The sequence below is a fragment of the Typha latifolia genome, chromosome 14 (assembly GCF_019914945.1).
Source record: "Typha latifolia isolate L0001 chromosome 14, TyphaL0001v2, whole genome shotgun sequence".
NCBI lineage: Eukaryota > Viridiplantae > Streptophyta > Magnoliopsida > Poales > Typhaceae > Typha > Typha latifolia.
The window spans coordinates 4,400,265-4,421,446 of record NC_133099.1 but is presented as its reverse complement, the minus strand read 5'-3'; the positions used below and the strand labels follow the sequence as shown (position 1 = coordinate 4,421,446).

Below are 21,182 nucleotides of genomic sequence, written 5' to 3'. Positions count from 1 at the left end.
AGTTGATATAGAATGCGTATGATCACCCTTCACATGGAGTAACAACCGCGAAAGAAGAGCTTGGCTGTGAGCTAAGCTAAATAGAGCATTGGCCTCGAAGTCTTGGCTGCAGGCATATCATCAATATTTTCTTACTCATCTTGAGCATACAAGCTCCAATCAGGTTTTGCTTCTCATCAAGTTGAGCCCAAAAGTCTCCTTTTATGCTAAGCCTTTTTATTTTGAGGACTTCTGGTTTGAGTAATATAATATTAGATATTCGATTTCTCAGCATTAGAATTTCTTCCTCTAGATATAGTATAATCTGTTAATTATAATTTAAATTATTTAAAGCATAAATTTTTATATTGGAACACGCACTGACTTTGTCTAGAGAACCAGGTTGAAATTACCTATTCTTAAATTGAATATTTGAAAGTCAAGAACTACAATGTGGGGCTTAGCTCCCCCAATTAAGGCCATGGAGCGTTGTAGGTGGCCTACAGAAAGCATGTGACCTTCATAAGAAAAATTGATTATAAGTCAAGATCTAAGGTTAAAGTTAACTGGCTTATGGATGAGGTTAAAAATAGTATATTTTTTCAAATGGCTACTCTTACTAGATGGAGGAATTTTTTTTTTATGTTTAATTTCTGATTTTGGTGAATGTTTTGAGTCTTCAAATGATTTGGTTAAATGATTTTGGTGAATGTTTAATTCCTAACTCTACTATGATTAAAGACTTTCAACCTATTTATCTATGTAATATTTTTGTCTAGACTATTTGCTAAAGTCCTAATTAACTGGATAAAATCGGTCTTGTCAAGTCTAGTTGATCATGAGCAATCTTCCTTTGTAGTGGAGTCGATTCATTTTGGACAACACTATTCTCACCCCAAGAGATTGTTTATTTGATGTAGAAGAGCAAGCATGATGATCTTTATGTGCTTATTAAACTTGATTTTGAAAACACCTATGATAGGCTAAGCTAGGAGGCTATCCTTGAGATTTTACCTACTATGGATTTTTGGTAAATTGATTTTATGGATTCATGTTTGTATCTCTTTTCTTTCCTTTGCTTTGTTAATTAATGCCATTATTTTCCTCTAGATGAAGATAGGGAAACCCCTATCTGTTTATTCTTTTTGTGCAACTTTTATCTAGCGTGTTCAACAATAAAATGTATAATAGTGATTTAGATGGCTTTCTTATTCCTAATGACAAGAGGATTTGTCATCTAATATTTTCGATAATTTTATTATTATAACTAAAGTGAATTCTATTAATTACGATGCACTTAATATTGTTTTGGATAAATATTATGTTTTAACCAAATAACATGTTAATTAGAAAAAATTAGATTTTTACTTCCCAACTTAGGCACACCCTTCTCTGGGAAAAAAATCTTTGTGCATCCCTTTAGATCCTTTCCTTTCACTTATCTAGGAGTTAGCATCCAACTCTTTTATCCTTGAATGCTTCAATTTGATTTCTTGCTATCTTGAGTCAAAACCAAGTTTACGACATAAAACTCTCCACCCTCTCTTAGACGAGTAGAGCAACCCTTAGTCCACTATTCTGATATTTTCTATGAGTAATGATCATATTTCTCTATTTCGTACCGAGTAGAAGTGTGCCAAAGCGTTCTTATAGGGCTAGAGAGAGTTAGAGCATGGGCTTCATTTAGTTAAGTGGGATAAGTGCCAACATTTTTTAAAGATGGGCGGTCTCGATATTCGTAGTCTTTAAAACTACTAGGTTGGGCTTGCTGGGCCTAGATCATTCGATCTTCTTAAAAGGCCTGACAAGGCTTGGATCAAGCTCATGTTGGTTAAGTATAGGGTCTCATAATTTTTGATAACCTCTTCGGACAAGAGCTAACAAGTCTACCATATTCAAGCACTTTTTTTTATTGTCTTCAATCCATTAGGCCAAGAATTCATCATTCCATTAGCAATGGTTGCAACGCCTTTGTCATAAATGATTCTTAAATCTCTAATAATATTTTGTCATTTCCCTTATCTTTTATCAATATTAACATTAGACTTACTAATAAGAAGGTTTTCTAGTTTTTATCCCCTTAGGTGTAGAATTAGATATGGGTTGTTGACTTTTTTAGGACTATCCTGGGTGGGTTAGTGCATAACATTCTTCTTCCCCCTAGGTGCCTTTAAGGATGTCTCGGGATTCTATATGAGATGAGTGATTCGTATTAGAGGGATTATCGATTGCTCCTAAAATTATAATATTTCTTTGAAAAGTATGATGAGGTCAATTTCTCATTAATGTCATACTCAATGCCCTGTCCCTTACTCATTCAGCTGCCTACCCTATGCGCCATGATGAAGTGGAATTGGTTGATCACTTTACCATCAAGTGTTAGATGGTGGGATAATTTTAGAAACACTTAGAATGATATCTATGTATTATCTTTGCCCATCATAAAACTTGGAGCTGCAAGGATTGGATCAAGGGAGGGGGTTAGCTTTTCTAAAAAAGCTCACACTTTAACTACGAGTATAATTGCTTATAAGATGTGATGCCTTTGAAAAAGTTAAAATAATGTGGTTTTTTAGCACAAGTCTACAATCACTAATCAGATAATATTCAAAATGATCACCTTTGGTGTGGAGGCAACTATGATCCTCGGCTGCTTCATGACTATCTCATGCTAGCATCGCGAATTTGCTCCAAGTGCGCTATGAATTTAGATTCTATTTTAATCAATACCGATAATGCCTTTAGTACTGCTGAAGCTAAAAGTGAAGGTGAATTTTATTCATAGTTATTAGAATCAGATCAGACATTGACCCGGTCAAATATTGGGTCATTAAGTTATAGTTCAACTGATCGGTTTGTTGGTTTTTTTTTTAAATTAAATAATATATAGATAGTTCTATATAATTCTAAAAATAAAAAATATCTACAAAAGAAGTATAATTATATGTATATCCCTCAAAATATATGTTACTTACATAGATACACTCATGGTTACATTTCAAATTAAGTCATTTAATAAAAAAATACCATTAACTAGAAATACTTGAAGACTAAAATAATGATATTTTTATCTTTTTACATTTATATTGTTTAAATTTTAATGAAAGTTTACTCCAAAGGGTATTCATACAAAAATAAGGATTTTAACAAGTATACATGAAAAAAAAACTATGTATTCTGAGCAATATACATGCAAGTATAAACTTTAGAATGGCATACAAGTAAATAAGTACCTTTTTAAGGGTATATGTGCAAACAAACTAATTTTATAATACAAAAAATATTATAAACTAAATATTTTCAAAATTTTAGGACTAAAATATCATTAGGATATATAGTAAAATAATTAAATATTAAGGATAATTTTGTAATTTTGTAAAAATACTTGATCTAGCCAGTTCACCAAAAAGCAGTTGGGTTGCACGGGTCACTGGTTCAACCATCATATTTGTTGATTTTTACCGGGCCAATAACTTATCCATTTTGATAATAAAATCGAACTGATTTGGTGGTCAATTCACCAATTCATCGGTCCAATCACCCAATATAGTTTAATTCTAACAATTATGGTTTTATTGCCAACGGACATAAGGGTTGTCCATAATTATCAAAATCAAACTTGATCGAGTGGTCAGACCGATGAACTAGTGAACTGACTATCAAACCGATTCAATTTTGTTTTCAGACTAGATAAGCAATCGACCTAGTAAAAATTGGCAAACCTGACTGTTGAACTAGTAACTCATGCAACCTAGCTATTTTTTGGCGAACCAACCGGGTCAAGTATTTTTACAAAATTACCCAATCATCCTTAATGTTTTATTATGCCATTCTATATCATAGTCGTATTTTAGTCATAAAATTCTAAAAATATTTACTTTATATCATATGTGTTATAAATTTTTTTTTTGTGCACATATACCCTTAAAACTTAATTACTTATATATCTCACTACATTCATATTTACATAGATTGCTTAAAATACAAAGTTTTTGCATGCCTACACTTTAAAATCCTTATTCTTTGCTTGAACACCCTTTAACTTTCATTAAAATTTAAATAATTTAAATGTAAAATGATAAAAATATTATTATTTTAGTTTTTCAGTTAATAATTTAATAGTATTTTTATCATTTTCTATTAAATGACTTAATTTAAAAGATAACTACGAGGATATCTATATAAATAACATATATTTGAGGGATATATATACAATTATACTACTTATATATTATTATTATTATTATTATTATTATGTTTAGAATTATGTAGAACTATCTATATATTATTTAAATATTTTTGAAAAACCAGCAATTCAATCGGGTGAACCACTGGTTGAACCAATAATTCGAGCTCTAATCGGATTAATGTCTGGTCTGATTTTGATAACTACGTGGATCTCCCTTTCTTATAGGGGCATGTGCTCTCTAGGCAGCTGACCCACTACATGTTGAAGCGGAAGCTATTAAATTTACTTTACTTAAAGTGTAGATCGTCACTTTATTTTGTTCAGAGTTCACTCGGATTCTTCCAATCTCATCAAAATTCCATCTTTAATGCACTTGCCGCCGAGGAGGTAGCATCATACCATATGTAATATTCTTCAATTGTTAATCTTTTTTTACATCTATTTCCTTCTCCCACTATTTTAGGAAAGCGAACTATGCTACTAATCGATTAGCCAACCTAGGGCAAAAGTAGGGTTTTGTTTCTACTTAGGTGGAGTCTATTTAATATGAGGTTTTATTTATTTTTTACTTGGGTGGAGTCTATCTAATATAAGGTTTTATATGTTTTGTGTAGGCATACCCTTGGTATATGGCTAGATATTTAAAATATTTTTGCAACCTTTTTATGGTAATATAATTATCTTTCACCAAAAAAATAAATAAATAAGTTCCCTACTTTTCTTTTTTTACTCATAATTTATACTTCAATTTCTTCGCTTGGTTGGTCTTTGAAGCCTATCGTGATATTTTCATGGAGAAATTTTACTCAGCTACAAGAAAGAAGCTCATACATTTTTTCTAATAAGATCTCCAATACTTTTGCTCTTGACTATGTTAGGCTTTATAATTGATAAATTTGTGACCAAATAAAGTTAGTTATGATATATTTCTTTAGTTTTTCTTATATGAACTGTGACACGATATTCTATAGAGTTTGAAACATAAATGGAACTAGTGCAACAAAGATTAAAGTTCCTATAGAGTTTGAAACATAAATGAAACTAGTCTAGCAAAGATTAAAGTTCGTTGAAAGTTGCTCGAATAAACTTCAACCATAAGTTGCTTGAGAGCTCTAAAAAAATATTAAAGAGAAAAAAGTGAACAAAGTTCATTTGAAGCTTGTTAGAATAATTTTGAACAAAACTTGCCCAAAAGCACCGACAAATATTCAAAGAGGCTTTTGAAGTGGGCTTATTTGAACATGTTCAAATATATCAGGAAGAGTTCTCCTTTTCTGTCTATATTCCAGTTTGAGGAGCATACTTTTTTGGATGCTATAAAAGGAATGTTTTGAAAAAAAATTATAGCACCACTTCTAGAAGTTGGAAATCTCCTTGGAGATCACTTAAAAGGAGTTAAGAAGATCATTTGTGAGAGTTTAATACTTTATTTTGTTGAAATTCCACTATATTAAAATTTTCATTAGATACTATCCCAAGGATTATAGAGGTAAGCCCATAACCTCAAGGGTCATTAAGATTAGATACCAAGCATGAAAAACAGTGGATTAAGGAGAGTTAAGTAAAACATGATCAAGAGAATCGTAGGTAATAACAATCAAGTTGTATATTTTTCGTGACAACTGTTTTTGTATACAAAGCAATACAAAAAGGATTGTTATACAAAAGGAGATGTTGTCAAGAAAAATATAAAAACAGTTGTCACGAAATATATACAACTTGATTATTATATGTATACAAATTGTAACATATTGTAACACTCCATACTACTACCTTATAACAAACATAAGTTAGAATTTAGAAGCAAAGATGCATTTTTCTTGGCTACATTTCCACTCACCTGGTTATCAGTGTCTTGATCCTACCACCATCTGTGTCATGGTCTCTCAACATGTAAATTATTATATGAGCAATGTTTCCCTGCAAAAGGATACGTCCTCATCCTTCTCTGCAGCTAGCATGGAGTCTCCCCCAGGTGAAGGTGCTTTTATCTCACTCACATTTCTTAATTTGAACTCCCTAATGCTTTACTTGTGCCTCAGTCTTGTAATATATCTTCAACTACTGAGCAGCTGACTTTTTCTAATGCACTTCCTACCTTCATCTTCATCATCATCTTGTTATGCATGATAATTGGAAGACAGAAACACTGTACCTAGCTCTTAATGCCACCAATCAGACATAAGACCAACGAATATCAGGAGTTATGTAGGAAGATATTTTGCGCAATTTGGTCCCAAAACATTCCTTGAACTCAACTTTGCAATTCCATGATCACAATTATCTCCCAAACATGAGTTGGTTATATTACTACAAGCACCAACCAGATATGAAGACTCCAAAACTAGATTCACATACCCAGGTTCAAATCCGACATCAAATCTCTAGATAGTGGTCTCAAATTCCATATCAGAGCAAACTTCAATAAATGGACCTGCCATGAAAGCTTAGGCCTTGTTTGCTTTTGAGTCAAGAACTCCTAACCTAGTTCAATAACTCAAAAAATCAAGACTAAGAAATGAGACCAACTAATCAAATTAAGAACTAAGCCTTAAAGACTAGTTGGGGAGTAAAACAATCCAACTTGTTTGCAATTTAAGTTCCTGCAACTAGGAGCACTATGATTCTAAAAACACTAAACTTGTAACACCCAAGATATACAGTACAATTCAAGGACATTTGTTAATATCTAGAATAAATATCCCAAGCTTATGAGAACAAAACATGGCTGCACATACAAAGCCTTTGGAGATCATCCATATAGCTGGTGATAAATGCCATATTGAGAAAGATCCTCTTAAGAAACATAAGCCAGAATAAATATAATTTCAGGCATTGAAGATCACATTGTAGGTTCAAGTTCCTGCTGTGAGTTTTGTACCGAAGAGGGCAGGACAACATAATAATGAACAAAGATGGCTGTGAATTGAGAAGTTAACTATCAAAACTACCTAGGTAAACTTTTATTTTTCATGGAGGAGACTTCTCACATTGCTCAATCTTTGCTACATGCAATGATCTCTATCTACTAATTATTCAGAAATAGAAAGACTACCATGACTTTGTACAAGTCTCCATTTTTTGCTTGTAGGAGGTCAATGCATATGGCTTTGTTGTTTAGGGAGCAGCTACATTTTCCTTGGCAAGAGGAGCTATTTCCTCCCCGTCAATCCCTTCTTCGCTTCCAGCAACCTCCAAGCTTAGGAGGAAGGTCTCCCACTGCTTGGCCGGTCCCTGCGACATAGAAGATATCACAAAGTATGTACATTAGTTAATGCAAAACAATATGAATAGTAAACGGTCTAGGATTCATGTTAACTCAGCCATATGCCCAGCTCAGAGAAAAAAATGCTTCACTGTATTATTGCTCACCTTCCAGGAGAGATCCTGAGCCATGCAGTTCTGAATCATCTCCTCAAAAGCGGGTGTCCCAACAACCTTAAGGGCACGTTTTACAGTTGTGACAATTTTCTTGGCATCCGCAGGATCAACAACATCACACTGAAACAAAGAGAAGGTTACAGTAGGTTGAATGGGGAACTGCATTCATAGTATTTACTTAAATTACACCCTTACTTCAACAGCAAAGGGACCCATATGGAATCCTGTCTCGCCTTCTTTTACTGTATCAACAAGTCCACCAGTGGAGGAACATGCAGGAGGCTGCAAAAAATCCCAAGTATCAAATAGATTTTGAACATATTCAGCAATAACTTGTAAATCAGATACTTCATCATAGTTGTTTTGCTCAAGGAGTACAGGTTCTTATTAAGAATTCTCAATAGTGAAAGGATTAACAACTTCTCATGGAATGGGAAGTGACACAATTTGTTGCTCCAAGTAAAATCTCTTAGACATTATTAGCACATAGGAAAATAGCAAGCAGAAGAATATATTGATGGCATAGAATACGAAGAGATTCAGTTTAACAAGGTCCCCCAATCATATGTCTAGTTTAACTACTTCCCTAATGACCATTCTGAATTTCATCTCCTTTTGAGGTTTCCGCTCTCACATAAAGTTATTGAAACTATTCAAAATTTCCATGAGTAATTGGAACATCTCAAGTTCTCAACATCCTCTAAGGAGCAATAATAGAAATTTCAACTACTATCGAAGCACAATTAGAGAAAGACAGGAAAATATGCAGCTTTTCTGATAACAAATTACATGGATAACAGAAAGTTCACAATTAAGTTTAACAAAAAAAGAAACTAATAATTAAAATGAAGAAATTGAGTGGCGCTTCAAGACTCAGCAAATTGCAAGCATGTGTTATATTCTATTTATTACTGTCATCATTATACATTTAGGGTGCTAACTAGATTAATAACTTGGAATGTGTAAGGAAATAAGAGGGAAAGGGTACATACTATTCCATACTGCATGCCTTGCAACTGGATTAAGCCACATGGTTCAAATCTGCTAGGGATTACTATTATATCTCCTCCAGCCATCATCTGATGAGCTAAGGGAGCATTGAACTTCATAACTGCTCTAACCTTATCTGGAAACATTTCTTCTAAACTCTCAAGCTGGCGCTCCAACTGTTTCTTGCCAGTTCCCTGTAGATAGATACATTTATATTATTTACTCTCTATGAGTAACATGATCCAATTGGCCAATTACTGGGCACAAGTTCCAATTCTTACAAGAATAATCACTTGAACATTCTCATCCACAATCTCTGGAATGGCTGCTGCTAGAATGTCTGATCCCTTTTGCTCTTCCAGTCTTCCGATGAAAACGATGACAGGAATGTCCTGATTTACAGGCAATCCAACTTCAGCTTGTAATGCTTCCTTGTTGAGAGGTTTTGCTTCCATTACCTGCCAAATGTTCTTTCATGAATATTTCCTATATCGAGATCAAGTAAATTACCATAAAGAAGGCTCTTACAGTTTTCGCATCATAATTGATAGAAATGTATTTGTCTGTTAGTGGATTCCACTCATTAACATCCATCCCATTTACAATTCCGGTGATCCCGGTCATCCGCAGAATGTTGTCCAACTCGACACCCCTATCTACTCCTGAAAGGAGCTCTTGCGCATAATATGGACTCACAGTTAATGCCCTATCAGATTCTAAAACTCCAGCCTTCATCCAATTTATTTTCCTTCCCTTCACAGGTTTCTCGTATCTGCAATATGAAAAAAAATTAAACTATACAAATTTATTCATCAATGAGAAATCTCTAATAAGATGAATGGCTTAGTCATACCCATCAATGAAGTCAAAAGAGGATTTAAAGCTGTCTGGGAGATTGAGAAGTTCAAAATCTGCTCTAGAAAATCGTCCCTGGTAGGCAATATTGTGGATGCAAAATGCAACCTAAAATGCCATCAAACTGAGTTTCAGACATAGATATTCATATGAAAACAATCGCATGAACACAATGAGAGAAGGCGGAAGGCTTACCTTTGCATTTGCATAAATGCCATGGGATTGGTACATCGTCTTCAAGTAACATGGTAGAAGACCAGTATGCCAATCATTGGCAATAAATAGTACATCTTCTCCTGTGAATAGGCAACACAAGCAACAACATTGTTGACAAAAAAAAAAATGATATAGTGACTTGAAAACAAAACAACTTGCTTCATACCATAAGGGCCAGAGAAATATTCACTGCTGTTGAGGTTTAAAATTCTAGGAGCTTCCAAAGCTGCCTGGAAATGTTACATATACATTTATGAGGACTAAGACCAGGAGTACATCATAAGGCATTAAAGTTAACATTAGCAAAATGCTAAGTAACACGGTAATTTCATAATATTTGTGTCAATGTGTTAGAAAAAGAAACTCATAATATTCACATTATAATTCTCTATTTCCAGGAAAACTGATTTAGAGAAGGACAAAGCATAACTAATATGGGGTTAAAATAGAGTATGCTTAAAATTCTCCTAAATATGGGGTTATAGAAATATAATTGTCATTTCAGTACTTTTAATTTCTGCAATCAATTCACCAAAGATAGATATTCCAGGTATATGTCAGAAAAAGTAGGAAACAATACCTCAACCAAGTCCATTAGGCTGGTTAATATGTAGTCTAAATACTAGGCTATGGCAAAAAGATTTTTCCTTAATCTTGTCAGAGAAGATAAATCATTTAGAACTGAAAATGATTCAGGAACTGTCCCATACTTTATACAATGTTAAGATCAAGGATGGCCGTGCCGATCCGTGCCGGTCCGGCATGGCCTTGTGCCGGTCATGTGCCAATATGGAGACGTTTTTTTTTTTAATTTTTCTATTTCCATCAATCTTTATTAAATCAACTTTACTTATTTTCTTAACAAACATGATATTGTTAAAAATATTAATATTTCTATGGTGTTATTTTAAAATAAATAATTTTGTGAATAAATATTTTGATTAGACACCTTTTCATAATTATAACTACTTTTTAGTTATCAAACTACTTTCTAGTTATTTAACTACCATAACTACTTTTTAGTTATATAGCTATTTTTTTAGTACCATAACTACTTTTTAGTTGTATAACTACCATTACTATTTTTTAGTTATATAACTACTAGCACCTTTTAGTTGGTGTCCTATCATTTTCTATAAATAGAAGATAGTGCTATTGTTTTGGATATTCCATAAACTTAAGTGCTTGCTTTGTTACAATTAACTCTAGTTCAGATCAAGGTTCAATTTTGCGAGTTGCACCTTGATTCGTGACGGTCTTATATCCCGAGAACAAATTACCTTTGTAAATTTCCAATCGCACTAAGTGGACGGCAAATTTATTTAAGAGATAGATTTACCTTCGCTTGACCGTTGCAAGTGCCTAGCCATTTGATTTCATTAATCTCCACTTTTAATTTCCTCCAACAATTCTTAAACAAATTTTCTAACTAAGTGATTTCAAATGGTTGCTTCAAATGCTGCACTTTCATCTATGTTGCCGCATGACAAATTTGATCGCTTTGATGAAAATAACTATAAGCGATGGAAGGAGAAAATCGAGTTTGTCCTTACGGTGAAGAAGACTCGTTATGTAATAGAAAATGAGTGTCCAGTCTTGACCGAGAAATCTACTGTAGAAGAAAAAATCGCAAAGCAAAAATGGGAGGAGGACAATGTTTTGTGCCGTGGTACTATTCTTGGGTCCCTTACCAATCATCTATTTGATATCATATGAAGACCGCGAAGAAGATTTGGATAGCCTTGGAGAATAAGTACAAAACAGAAGACTCTGGTAACAAAAGCTATCTTCTCTCTAATTACTTTGATTTTAAAATGGTTGACAATAAACCTATTCTTTCTCAAGTCTATGATTTACAACTTATTGTACCGCAAGTCTTTTAAGAGAAAGGGTGATAATTTCACTCTTGAGGCTTTTCAACGACAACTCAGAATTAAGAAAGAGTCAAGACTTCGAGATAATGCCGAGAAAACCGCAGAAATGACAAAAGTTGCCCATGTTGTTGAAATAGACAACAAGAAAGGGAAGAAATCCCGATTAGATAATCCTTCTAATGAGAAGAAGAATGGCAACAAAAAGAATATAATATGTCATTACTGTAAGAAGAAGGGACACTACAAAAATGAGTGTCGAATTCTTAAGAAAAAGCAACAGCAATCCAACAAAGTTGAAGAAAATCTTATTGCTATTGTATCCGAGGCAAATTTAGTAGTATCTAAAACTGATTGGTGGGTGGATATAGGCGCGACTCGTCATATTTGTGGAGAGAGAAATCTTTTCAAGAAATATGAACTTGTAAATGACGATGTCTCACTTTATATAGGTAACTCTTCCTCTACTAAAGTAATTGGAAAGGGTTCAGTGGAACTGAAGTTCACATCGGGTAAAATTCTTACTCTACTTGATTTTTACTATGCTCTCGAGATTCGAAAGAATCTTGTTTCTAAGCGTGGTTATAAGCTTGCCCATGTTTGCTTTCTAAGCATGGTTATAAGCTTGTGTTTGAATCGAACAAATTTGTACTAACTAAGAAAAACTTATTTGTCGGCAACGGATATGCTGAAGATTGCATGTTTAAACTAAATTTAGTAAAAAATGATGCTTCTATTTATTTTATTGACTCTTGCTAGATTAGGTCATGTGAATTTTGATTCAATTAAAAGAATGGTTAAATTGGATTTACTTCCTTCAAATTTACAAAATGATAGAAATAAATGTGAAACTTGTGTAAAACCAAGTTAACTAGAAAACCATTTCATAGTGTAAATAGAGTTTCTACAACTCCACTTGAATTAATACACTTTGATGTTTGTAACTTGAATCATAAACTCACGAGAAGTGGTAAAAGATATTTTATTATCTTCATTGATGACCTTTCTAAGTTTGCATATGTTTATTTATTAAGGACAAAAGATGAAGCACTTAGTAAGTTTAAATTATACAAATCTGAAGTTGAGAATCTCCTTAATGATAAAATAAAAATGCTTAGAAGTGATAGGGGAAGTGAATACTTCAACAATGATTTTGATGCATTTTGTGAAAATAATGGTATAGTGCATCAAAGAACTGCTCCATATACACCACAACAAAATGGTGTGGCTGAAGGGAAAAATAGAACTCTATTGGATATGGTTAATGCAATGCTTGACCATTCTTGTCTTCCGGACAATCTTTGGGGTGAAGCAATCCTAATGGCTGCACATATTCTTAATAGAATACCTTCTAAAAGGAATATATCTCCTTATGAGTTATGGTTTAATCAAAAACCTAACTTAGGATATTTGAAATTGTGGGGGTGTCTAGCTTATGTTAGATTATCCGATCTGAAAAGATCGAAGTTGGGACCAAGAACCTCTAAATATACTTTTATTGGTTATGCTTCTAATAGCAAAACATATCGTTTTCTAGAGATAAATACAAACGTTGTGATTGAATCTAGGGATGCCGAATTCTTTGAGGATAAAACCTTTAAAGAATCTAAATCTCTAGAATTTAATTTTAATAATCAAGGAAAATCTCTAGATCATGGTTCTTCTGAAATTTTTTTTGAAGATGTGGAAATTAGAAAATCCAAAAGAATTAGAAAAGAATCGAATTTTGGTCCTGATTTTGTGACTTACCTTGTAGAAGGGACTTCAAATTCTATTTTGAATGAATTTTGTCTTAATATGGAAAGTGATACTTCTAGTTTTGATGAAGCAATGAAATCAAGAGATGCTATTTTTTGGAAGGAAGCTATCAATGATGAAATGAAGTCTATTTTGTCTAATAATACTTAGACTTTGGTAGACTTACCTTCATGATCTAAACCTATTAGATGTAAATGGATATTTAAGCGAAAGCTTAAATCTGATGGATCTATTGATAAGTATAAAGCTAGATTGGTAGCCAAAGGGTTTAGAAAATTTAAAGGCATTTATTATTTTGATACCTATGCCCTCGTGGCTAGGATATCTTCGATTATAATATTGATTCTATTAGCGTCAATATATAACTTAAAAATCCATTAAATGGATGTGAAAACAGTATTTTTAAATGGTTATTTGGATGAAGAAGTTTATATGAATCAACCAGGTTTTATTTTACAAGGCCAAAAAAATAAAGTACGCAAATTGGTTAAATCATTATATGGTCTAAAACAAGCCCCTAAGCAATGGCACGAGAGATTTGACAATGTTTTGCTTTCTAATGGATTCCGATCAAATGAGGCGAACAAATGCATCTATTATAAGATGATTGATAATGACATTGTGATCATATGCTTATACGTAGATGATATACTTATTTTTAGCAAGAGTGACTTATGCATTAATATGACTAAAATTTTTTTATCATCTCACTTTGATATGAAAGATTTGGGTATTGCAAATACTATTCTTGGTATGAAAATACACAGAGACGGAAACTCTCTTGCATTGTCACAAATTCATTATATTGAGAAAATTTTAAAAAAATTTCCTCATTTGTTTGATAAAATTTCAAGAGTTCCTTATAATCCAAACTTGAAGCTTGATATTGATAAAAACCAATGTGTATCACAACTTGCATACTCAAGGGTTATTGGAAGTCTGATGTATGCAATGCATTGCACACGTCCAGATATTGCTTTTGTCGTAGGCAAATTGAGTCGATACACTAGTTATCCTAATTTTGAACATTGAAAAGCAATATCCATTGTATTAGGATATTTAAAAGGAACTAAATCATTTGCACTATACTATGGAGGAAATCCATCTATTATTGAAAGGTATAGTGATGCAAACTGAAACTGTGTAAATGATGGTTCTAAATCTACGAGTGGGTGAATTTTCACTCATAATGGTGCTGCTATTTCTTGGAGATCCAAGAAACAAACTTATATAACTCATTCTACTATCGAGTCTGAGTTAGTGGCTTTAGGAGCAGCAGGCAAAAAGGCTGAGTGGTTAAAATTTTTTTTAATTGATTTGCCAATATGGCCAAATCCTATGCCTCCTATTTCAATTCATTATGATAGTCAAGCCACTTTGTCACGGGTATATAGCAAATTATATAATGGAAAGTCGAGACATATACGTCATAGACATAATTCTGTGAGACAACTATTAGAAGATGAAGTAATCACCGTGGATTACATTCGATCGTGCACAAATTTAGCGGATCCTTTGACTAAAGGCATTAACGAAGATCTAATTAGAAAAACGTCTTGTGAGATGGGTCTTAGACCAGTTGAATAATATCACCAAAAGATGACAACCCTACCTAAACCATAGATTTCCATGCTCTAAGTTCAAAGGGAAAAACAAATCTGGAGGGTGATGATATAGCACGCTATTTGGACCTACTCAAAAATTATTTGGTAAGTACTATGTTCCTGTAATGAACATGTGAGGTTGAGTTAAACTCTTAATGGGTTCGTATAATAGGTGTATTTAATCTACAGAAGCACCTAGAAGAAATCTACCTATGTGAGTGCGAAGTCAGGCCGCTTATGTTGAAGTTTGGTCAACTCCTAGCACACTCATGAAGTCGGGATCAGCACATGGCCATTAATGCGCGGCTGGGAGAAACATTGAGATTCTGATAAAAATATGTGTGAATTCTCCGATTGTGTCGTAAAGTTTGTTAATTCAAGGACTTTATGTCTATTAACATCCTGATACAACTTTGAGAATTTTACACTACGTGAAAATTCAAACCATACGGTATTTTTACTTATGTATCAATATCTTTGTGTAACAACAAGCATATTTGAAATCAAAGTTATTGTTATTTATTTTAAAAGAAGTGGGGGATTGTTAGAAATATTAATATTTCTATGGTGTTATTTTAAAATAAATAATTTTGTGAATAAATATTTTGATTAGACATCTTTTCATAATTATAACTACTTTTTAGTTATCTAACTACTTTCTAGTTATTTAACTACCATAACTACTTTTTAGTTATATAATTATTTTTTTTAGTTATCGAACTACTTTTTAATTATATTACCATAATTATTTTTTAGTTATATAACTACTAGCACCTTTTAGTTGGTGTCCTATCATTTTCTATAAATAGAAGATGGTACTATTGTTTTGGATATTCCATAGACCTAAGTGCTTGCTTTGTTACAATTAACTCTAATTCATATCAAGGTTCAATTTTGCGAGTTGCACCTTGATTCGTGACAGTCTTGTATCCCGAGAATAAATTGTCTTCGTAAATTTCCAATCGCAACAAGTGGACAGCAAATTTGTTTAAGAGATAGATTTACCTTCGTCTGACCGTTGCAAGTGCCTAGCCATTTGATTTCATTAATCTCCACTTTTAATTTCCTCCAACAGATATGACATGTGAAATCTATTTTTTTTTAACTTTTTCTTATTTCTATCAATTAACTTTTATCATTTGTCATTTTTGAAATGACAACTTATTTGTCATTTTTTAAAATTAGAATGACAACTCATTTGCCATACCTAGACAACCACAAAACCAAATTTACTAGAGACAGAAGAAAAAAAAGGGACCATCTCAAGCTATGATTACAGTCAGATGAGGGAAGGACTTGAGTCTATAGGTACCAGGACATCAGGAGAGGTGCACCCACAGGATGATATGAGTTCATCATCATTACCATCATATCAATCACACCTAACAGAGTCACAACACCCTTATTATACTCCATTTCCACAATCTGCATATGCTTATGGTGTGTCTGTGCCTGTGTCGATGTCGGTGCCGGTCGTTCCCGTACATATTCAATATTCATATCATACCATCGAAGAATTATAAAATTTTTATTTGTATGAAGACCATGTGAGATGTTATAATAAGCAATATTATCAGTGGATGGATTTTGAAGAATATCGACAGTATTTAATGCAATATTCCGGTGTTATTTTTGTGTCAACAAATGAAGGTTTTGATCCTCCTCGTCATTCTACGTTCAACTAGATATTAGTTTTAATTATATATTGAATTATCAATTATGTATTGAATGTTATCATGTGTTCAATTATATTATAGAATATTCAATCATATTATGGAGTGCTTAATCATTAATATTAATTTTAATGAATGTATTCAATCATATTATGTGTTGAATAATATTTATATTCAACTATTATTTTATCTTTAATTAAATAGGTTATTTACAAAAATAATCTAAAGATAAAATATTGTAATGTAGATTTTAAATTTTAATTCATATATTTAGACAAAAATCAAATATTGACATACCAAAGATCAAAAAATCTCTAAATATCATAAAAAATTTATTAAAAATATTATAAATGTGTGCCACTGGCACGAGGGGGCGTGCCGCTCGGCACACCCCGTGCCGACCGGCACGTGCCGTGCTAATGGTGGCACAGCACGGCACGTGCCACTGGCACGGCCATCATTGGTTAAGATTATCAACCTCAAGACCTAATAAATGTTAGATGGCAAATACTTCCATATCCTTTCTAACTTCCAACCTTAATCCAATGGTTATTATAACGAGTTTTGCATGTCGTCTTGCATTTATTCAGTTCCGATTTCCCAGTAATCAGTACCGAATTGAAAGATGATCAATACGACAAAGCGAAGGATGAAGGTGAATAGTCTCCCTTATGTTTTTCTCTCTCTCTCTTTCTTGCTGCACGACCACCAAGTGCTAACGGGCCATGCCTGCAGCACAACCATCCTTGGTATTAACTGATACCACATTTCACATTATTATTTTTGGTGTTTGAGAGGAAATCTAACAAAAATTATTCTACTTTTCATATTTGGTAGAACCATATCATTTGCCATAGTTATCTAAAAGGCAAATACTTCCATAGTTCCATGCTCCTCCCTGATTTCCAACATTAATCCCAACTGGTTTTGTCAAGAGATGGCACTAGGTTGCACAATTCACAAGATGTTGTTTATTATATGATTAGGAAATTACTAGTCCACAATGTGAAATACAGAATTACCAGATTTATTTGATGCTTCATATGATAAATTTCTGAAGCAGGATACATACCACATTTATTCCTTAAATGGAGAAACAACTCACCTGGCATAAAATACTGAAGCGCAGCTGATTGTCTTGATAGTCTGTTCCAGTGGCAGGGCCATATATCTTGCCACCAGTTTTTCCCCAGACCTAAATTTTTTACTTCAAAGTTTAGGTGACAATCACAAAAAGAGAAACCAATTATATTTTATAGAAACTAACGTAAGGGCAGCAAGAAAAAGGTGGACCTTCTCAAGAAATGATGGGTGGTCAACAAAGACCCGATCGACTCCTCTTTTATAGCAGTGGAAGAACCGTACAGTTTCATACTTGTCCCCAACTTTTAACTGTATAATGGCACAGATTTGTAGTATACTTATCCAAAGAGGGAGATAACAGAACAGCCTAAAGCAAATCATAATGTTTGCTATGTAACACTGAATAATCACCCAAAATATGCATACCTCGATCGAAACATTCGTATCCCATGCATCCTTGTATTGATCATAACGAGGTGATATAGCCATGACTCGGTGACCATTTGCCTACAAAAGTATCAGCCAGTGACAATTTATAAGAGAATACCTACAAAAAGGCCATTTGCAGAGTAAACAAAGAACTGCACGGCAGAATCTCGTCTGGGAAAAAGGAAACGGTAGATATACCGCCATGGCAGGTGGAAGTCCTCCAAGAACGTCACCAAGGCCCCCAGTCTTGCTCCATGGAGCCATTTCAGCTCCAACAAAGACTAAGTTCATCCCCTTTCCACATATCACACGAGTCCATGGCCTCCGATTTGCACTACCAGAGCTCTTCTTAGAGTGCTTCGAAGTTGCTCCAGAGTTAGTCCTCATCCGAAGCAAGTCCACCGCATTTTGAGATCTTAGGCCATGATAAGTGGTGGCTTGGTTCTTCAAATCGGAAACTCTTCTGTTTTGGAATCTTCTTGGTTCCAAATCAGTTGCACTACCAGTCTTTGCATAGGAGAATTTTGAGATGATTTGAGAAGTAGCCATAGTAGCCATTCAAGTGCTCAGTCACTGAAATAAGAACCAAGGGCGATCAGCTAAAACACCAAAAACCTATTAGGCTATTACTCCTCCTTGATTAATTCTCATCGTATTAGATTCAAATATCACCCAAAGCTTTGTCTTGAGCCTTCTACTGCCACACAATGAATGCCAGAGGTATAATTTTTAAACATACAGTTTTTAAATTTCCTAAATTCTCAAGATTATGCATCTGAATACGGAATCATTCTAAGAATCGAAGCATCTAGAAAATCCAGCACATTTCCCAGAGCTCTCACAAGAACACTTCAGATCAAGCTACAAGAAGAACAGATTACAGCAAGATAAAATCTCCCTTCTAAAGCTAAGTGAGCTCGATCGGCATTTGAATGTCTAGTGGCTAAAACAAAACCCAGAAATTAGCATAAAAAACAACACGAAGCAACACTACAGGAAATTTCTCTCGACTTAACCAAAAATAGAACCAAAAAAAAATTTTATACCTCTCTCTCGATCGAAGGCTTGCGCTTAGGGCTAGGATTTGTGATCTACCGATCGAGAAGTGGAGCTGATCTCTCTCTCTCTCTCTCTCTCTCTCTCTCTCGACTATTCACTTCACTTGATTCACTGGGAAGCAGTGACGCCCCGGAATTTGTACCATCTCTGAATACACAAAGGGACACGTGGAGGTCCTTTAGTGGCTATTCAACACTGGCCTCACGCTCGCAGCGGGAGGCGCAAGAACGCCAATATATGGGCGGCTACATCGAATCACAACTGAACAGCTTCAAACTCGAGCCACGTCAGCTAAGATTTTTTCCACCCTCCGGAGTGACTCGCAAGGGGGGATGCCGGAGAGCAGCGACACATGCCTGGAGATTGCGACGCGTGGGGTGAAAAGAGTAGTCCTCTGTCACCATCACTTTGTAGTCACGGGCCCTCCGCGATGCAGCGGATGCATCGTAAATGCCAGGGGGAAGATTTGGCGATCGTGGGCCGTATGATTGTGACCGCAGGACCCAAAGGGTGATCCGACGGTCGAGGATTATTAGGTCCGGAGATTGCGACGTGTGGCCGGAAACGGGCCCTGCGATGCAGCGGCTTCATCGTAAATGACAGGAGTATGATCCGGCGATCGTGGGCCGTACGGTAAACCGACAGTGGATTATTATTGGGTGTCAAGCATGTGAGTTGTTGTTACTTTGGATGTGGAAAAATACCTTAGAACAGTAGTTAAAAGGATTAGATTTTACGTTCAAATGTGATAGATATAATGATACCATATTAAATTTGATTCCCTTAACTTTATATACTTCAATTTAAATTTAATTCTCTATCTCAATCCCCTATCAAATTTAGTTTAACTCAATCTTAAAATTTAATTAAACTTTTATTAAGCTAATTATAAAAAATATTAATACGCTTATTCCGATACATATGCGTTACTCTCCATTAATGATATATATATCTTTTATTTGATAATTTACTAAGATAATATAATTATTAAAATATAATGCGTAGGGTCTACATATAAATTTATATGAAATCTAAAAGGATATATACATAAATAAAAAAATTTAAGGGTCTACACATAAAATAACTAGTTAAAATAACCACCAGCTTAGAAGGTATATATAGAGAGAGCTTAGAAGGGTATATATACAAATATATGTAAATATTAATTTTAAAAATGTATATATACAAATAAGATAATTTTAGAAAATTATTCATAAAAAAATACTTTTTCTTTTAACTACAATTATGATTTAGAAATAAGTAATCCTCTGCTAAACCGGTTATAGCACTTATCTCTTATTATACCCATACATATATCATCGGTTATATCTCTTTTTATCTTAGAAAGATAGATAGGTATGGATAGTATATAAGAAGAGCTCTTAGATGTGACAAAACTTTCGCAAGATAAACACAACTTTAATTTGTATTTATATTTGAAATTTGCTAAATGAAAAGCCATATATATAAAAAAAATTTAGGAAAATTTATACATTACACCTTATCTTTTAACAAAATTATAGTTTACACCTTATATTTTTACTATTTATAAATCAAGCCCTATAATTTAGCTAATATACGTAGAAAACACTTTATTGTTTGAAATGTTAGTTAAACTTAATCAAACTCTGGGTTAAGTTAACTATACTAAAAAACTTATAAAAATATATTCAACCAAGTCATACTAAGATCATTTTAGTTATTTAAAAAATAAAATATCTCTAATCTAGGGTGTTTTATGCATATATTTATCAAATCATAGTGCTCGATTTGTATATAGTAAAAAATATAATGCATAAACTATAATTTTATTAAAAAGTAGGGTGTTATATACAAAGTTTCCAAAAAAAATTTAATATAAATTATTTTATCGTAAGTGACTTATATTTGAAATTCACTGTTTAATTCAGCAATTTTATTGAGCTGGATCGGATGAGTCAGAACTCAACTAGAAACTTATTTAAGTTTCAAAGTGGACTAGTATAATTATTCCTTATTAAAAAAGAGGTTATTATTTTTTAAGGATTTTACTTGCCTAGCAAAATTTCGACCCTTTTAGCATATACCTCTTGATTTTTTTTCTTTCTTTTGGATA

At 33.5% G+C, this 21,182-nt stretch overlaps 1 protein-coding gene across 1 annotated transcript; it reads right to left on the bottom strand.

Annotated features, from left to right (window-relative positions):
* Positions 1 to 6,965: 6,965 nt before the first annotated feature.
* Positions 6,966 to 19,466, bottom strand: LOC140801295 (granule-bound starch synthase 1, chloroplastic/amyloplastic-like). The gene is made up of 14 exons (XM_073156325.1): positions 19,075 to 19,466; positions 18,227 to 18,601; positions 18,026 to 18,106; positions 17,810 to 17,908; positions 17,622 to 17,711; positions 9,777 to 9,840; positions 9,590 to 9,690; positions 9,393 to 9,502; positions 9,068 to 9,311; positions 8,821 to 8,997; positions 8,542 to 8,733; positions 7,745 to 7,831; positions 7,541 to 7,669; positions 6,966 to 7,402 (listed from the first exon to the last, which is right to left on the bottom strand). Exons 2-14 carry the CDS (start codon positions 18,584 to 18,586, stop codon positions 7,286 to 7,288), a joined length of 1,851 nt encoding a protein of 616 aa, XP_073012426.1. The 5' UTR covers positions 18,587 to 18,601; positions 19,075 to 19,466; the 3' UTR covers positions 6,966 to 7,285.
* Positions 19,467 to 21,182: the final 1,716 nt, after the last annotated feature.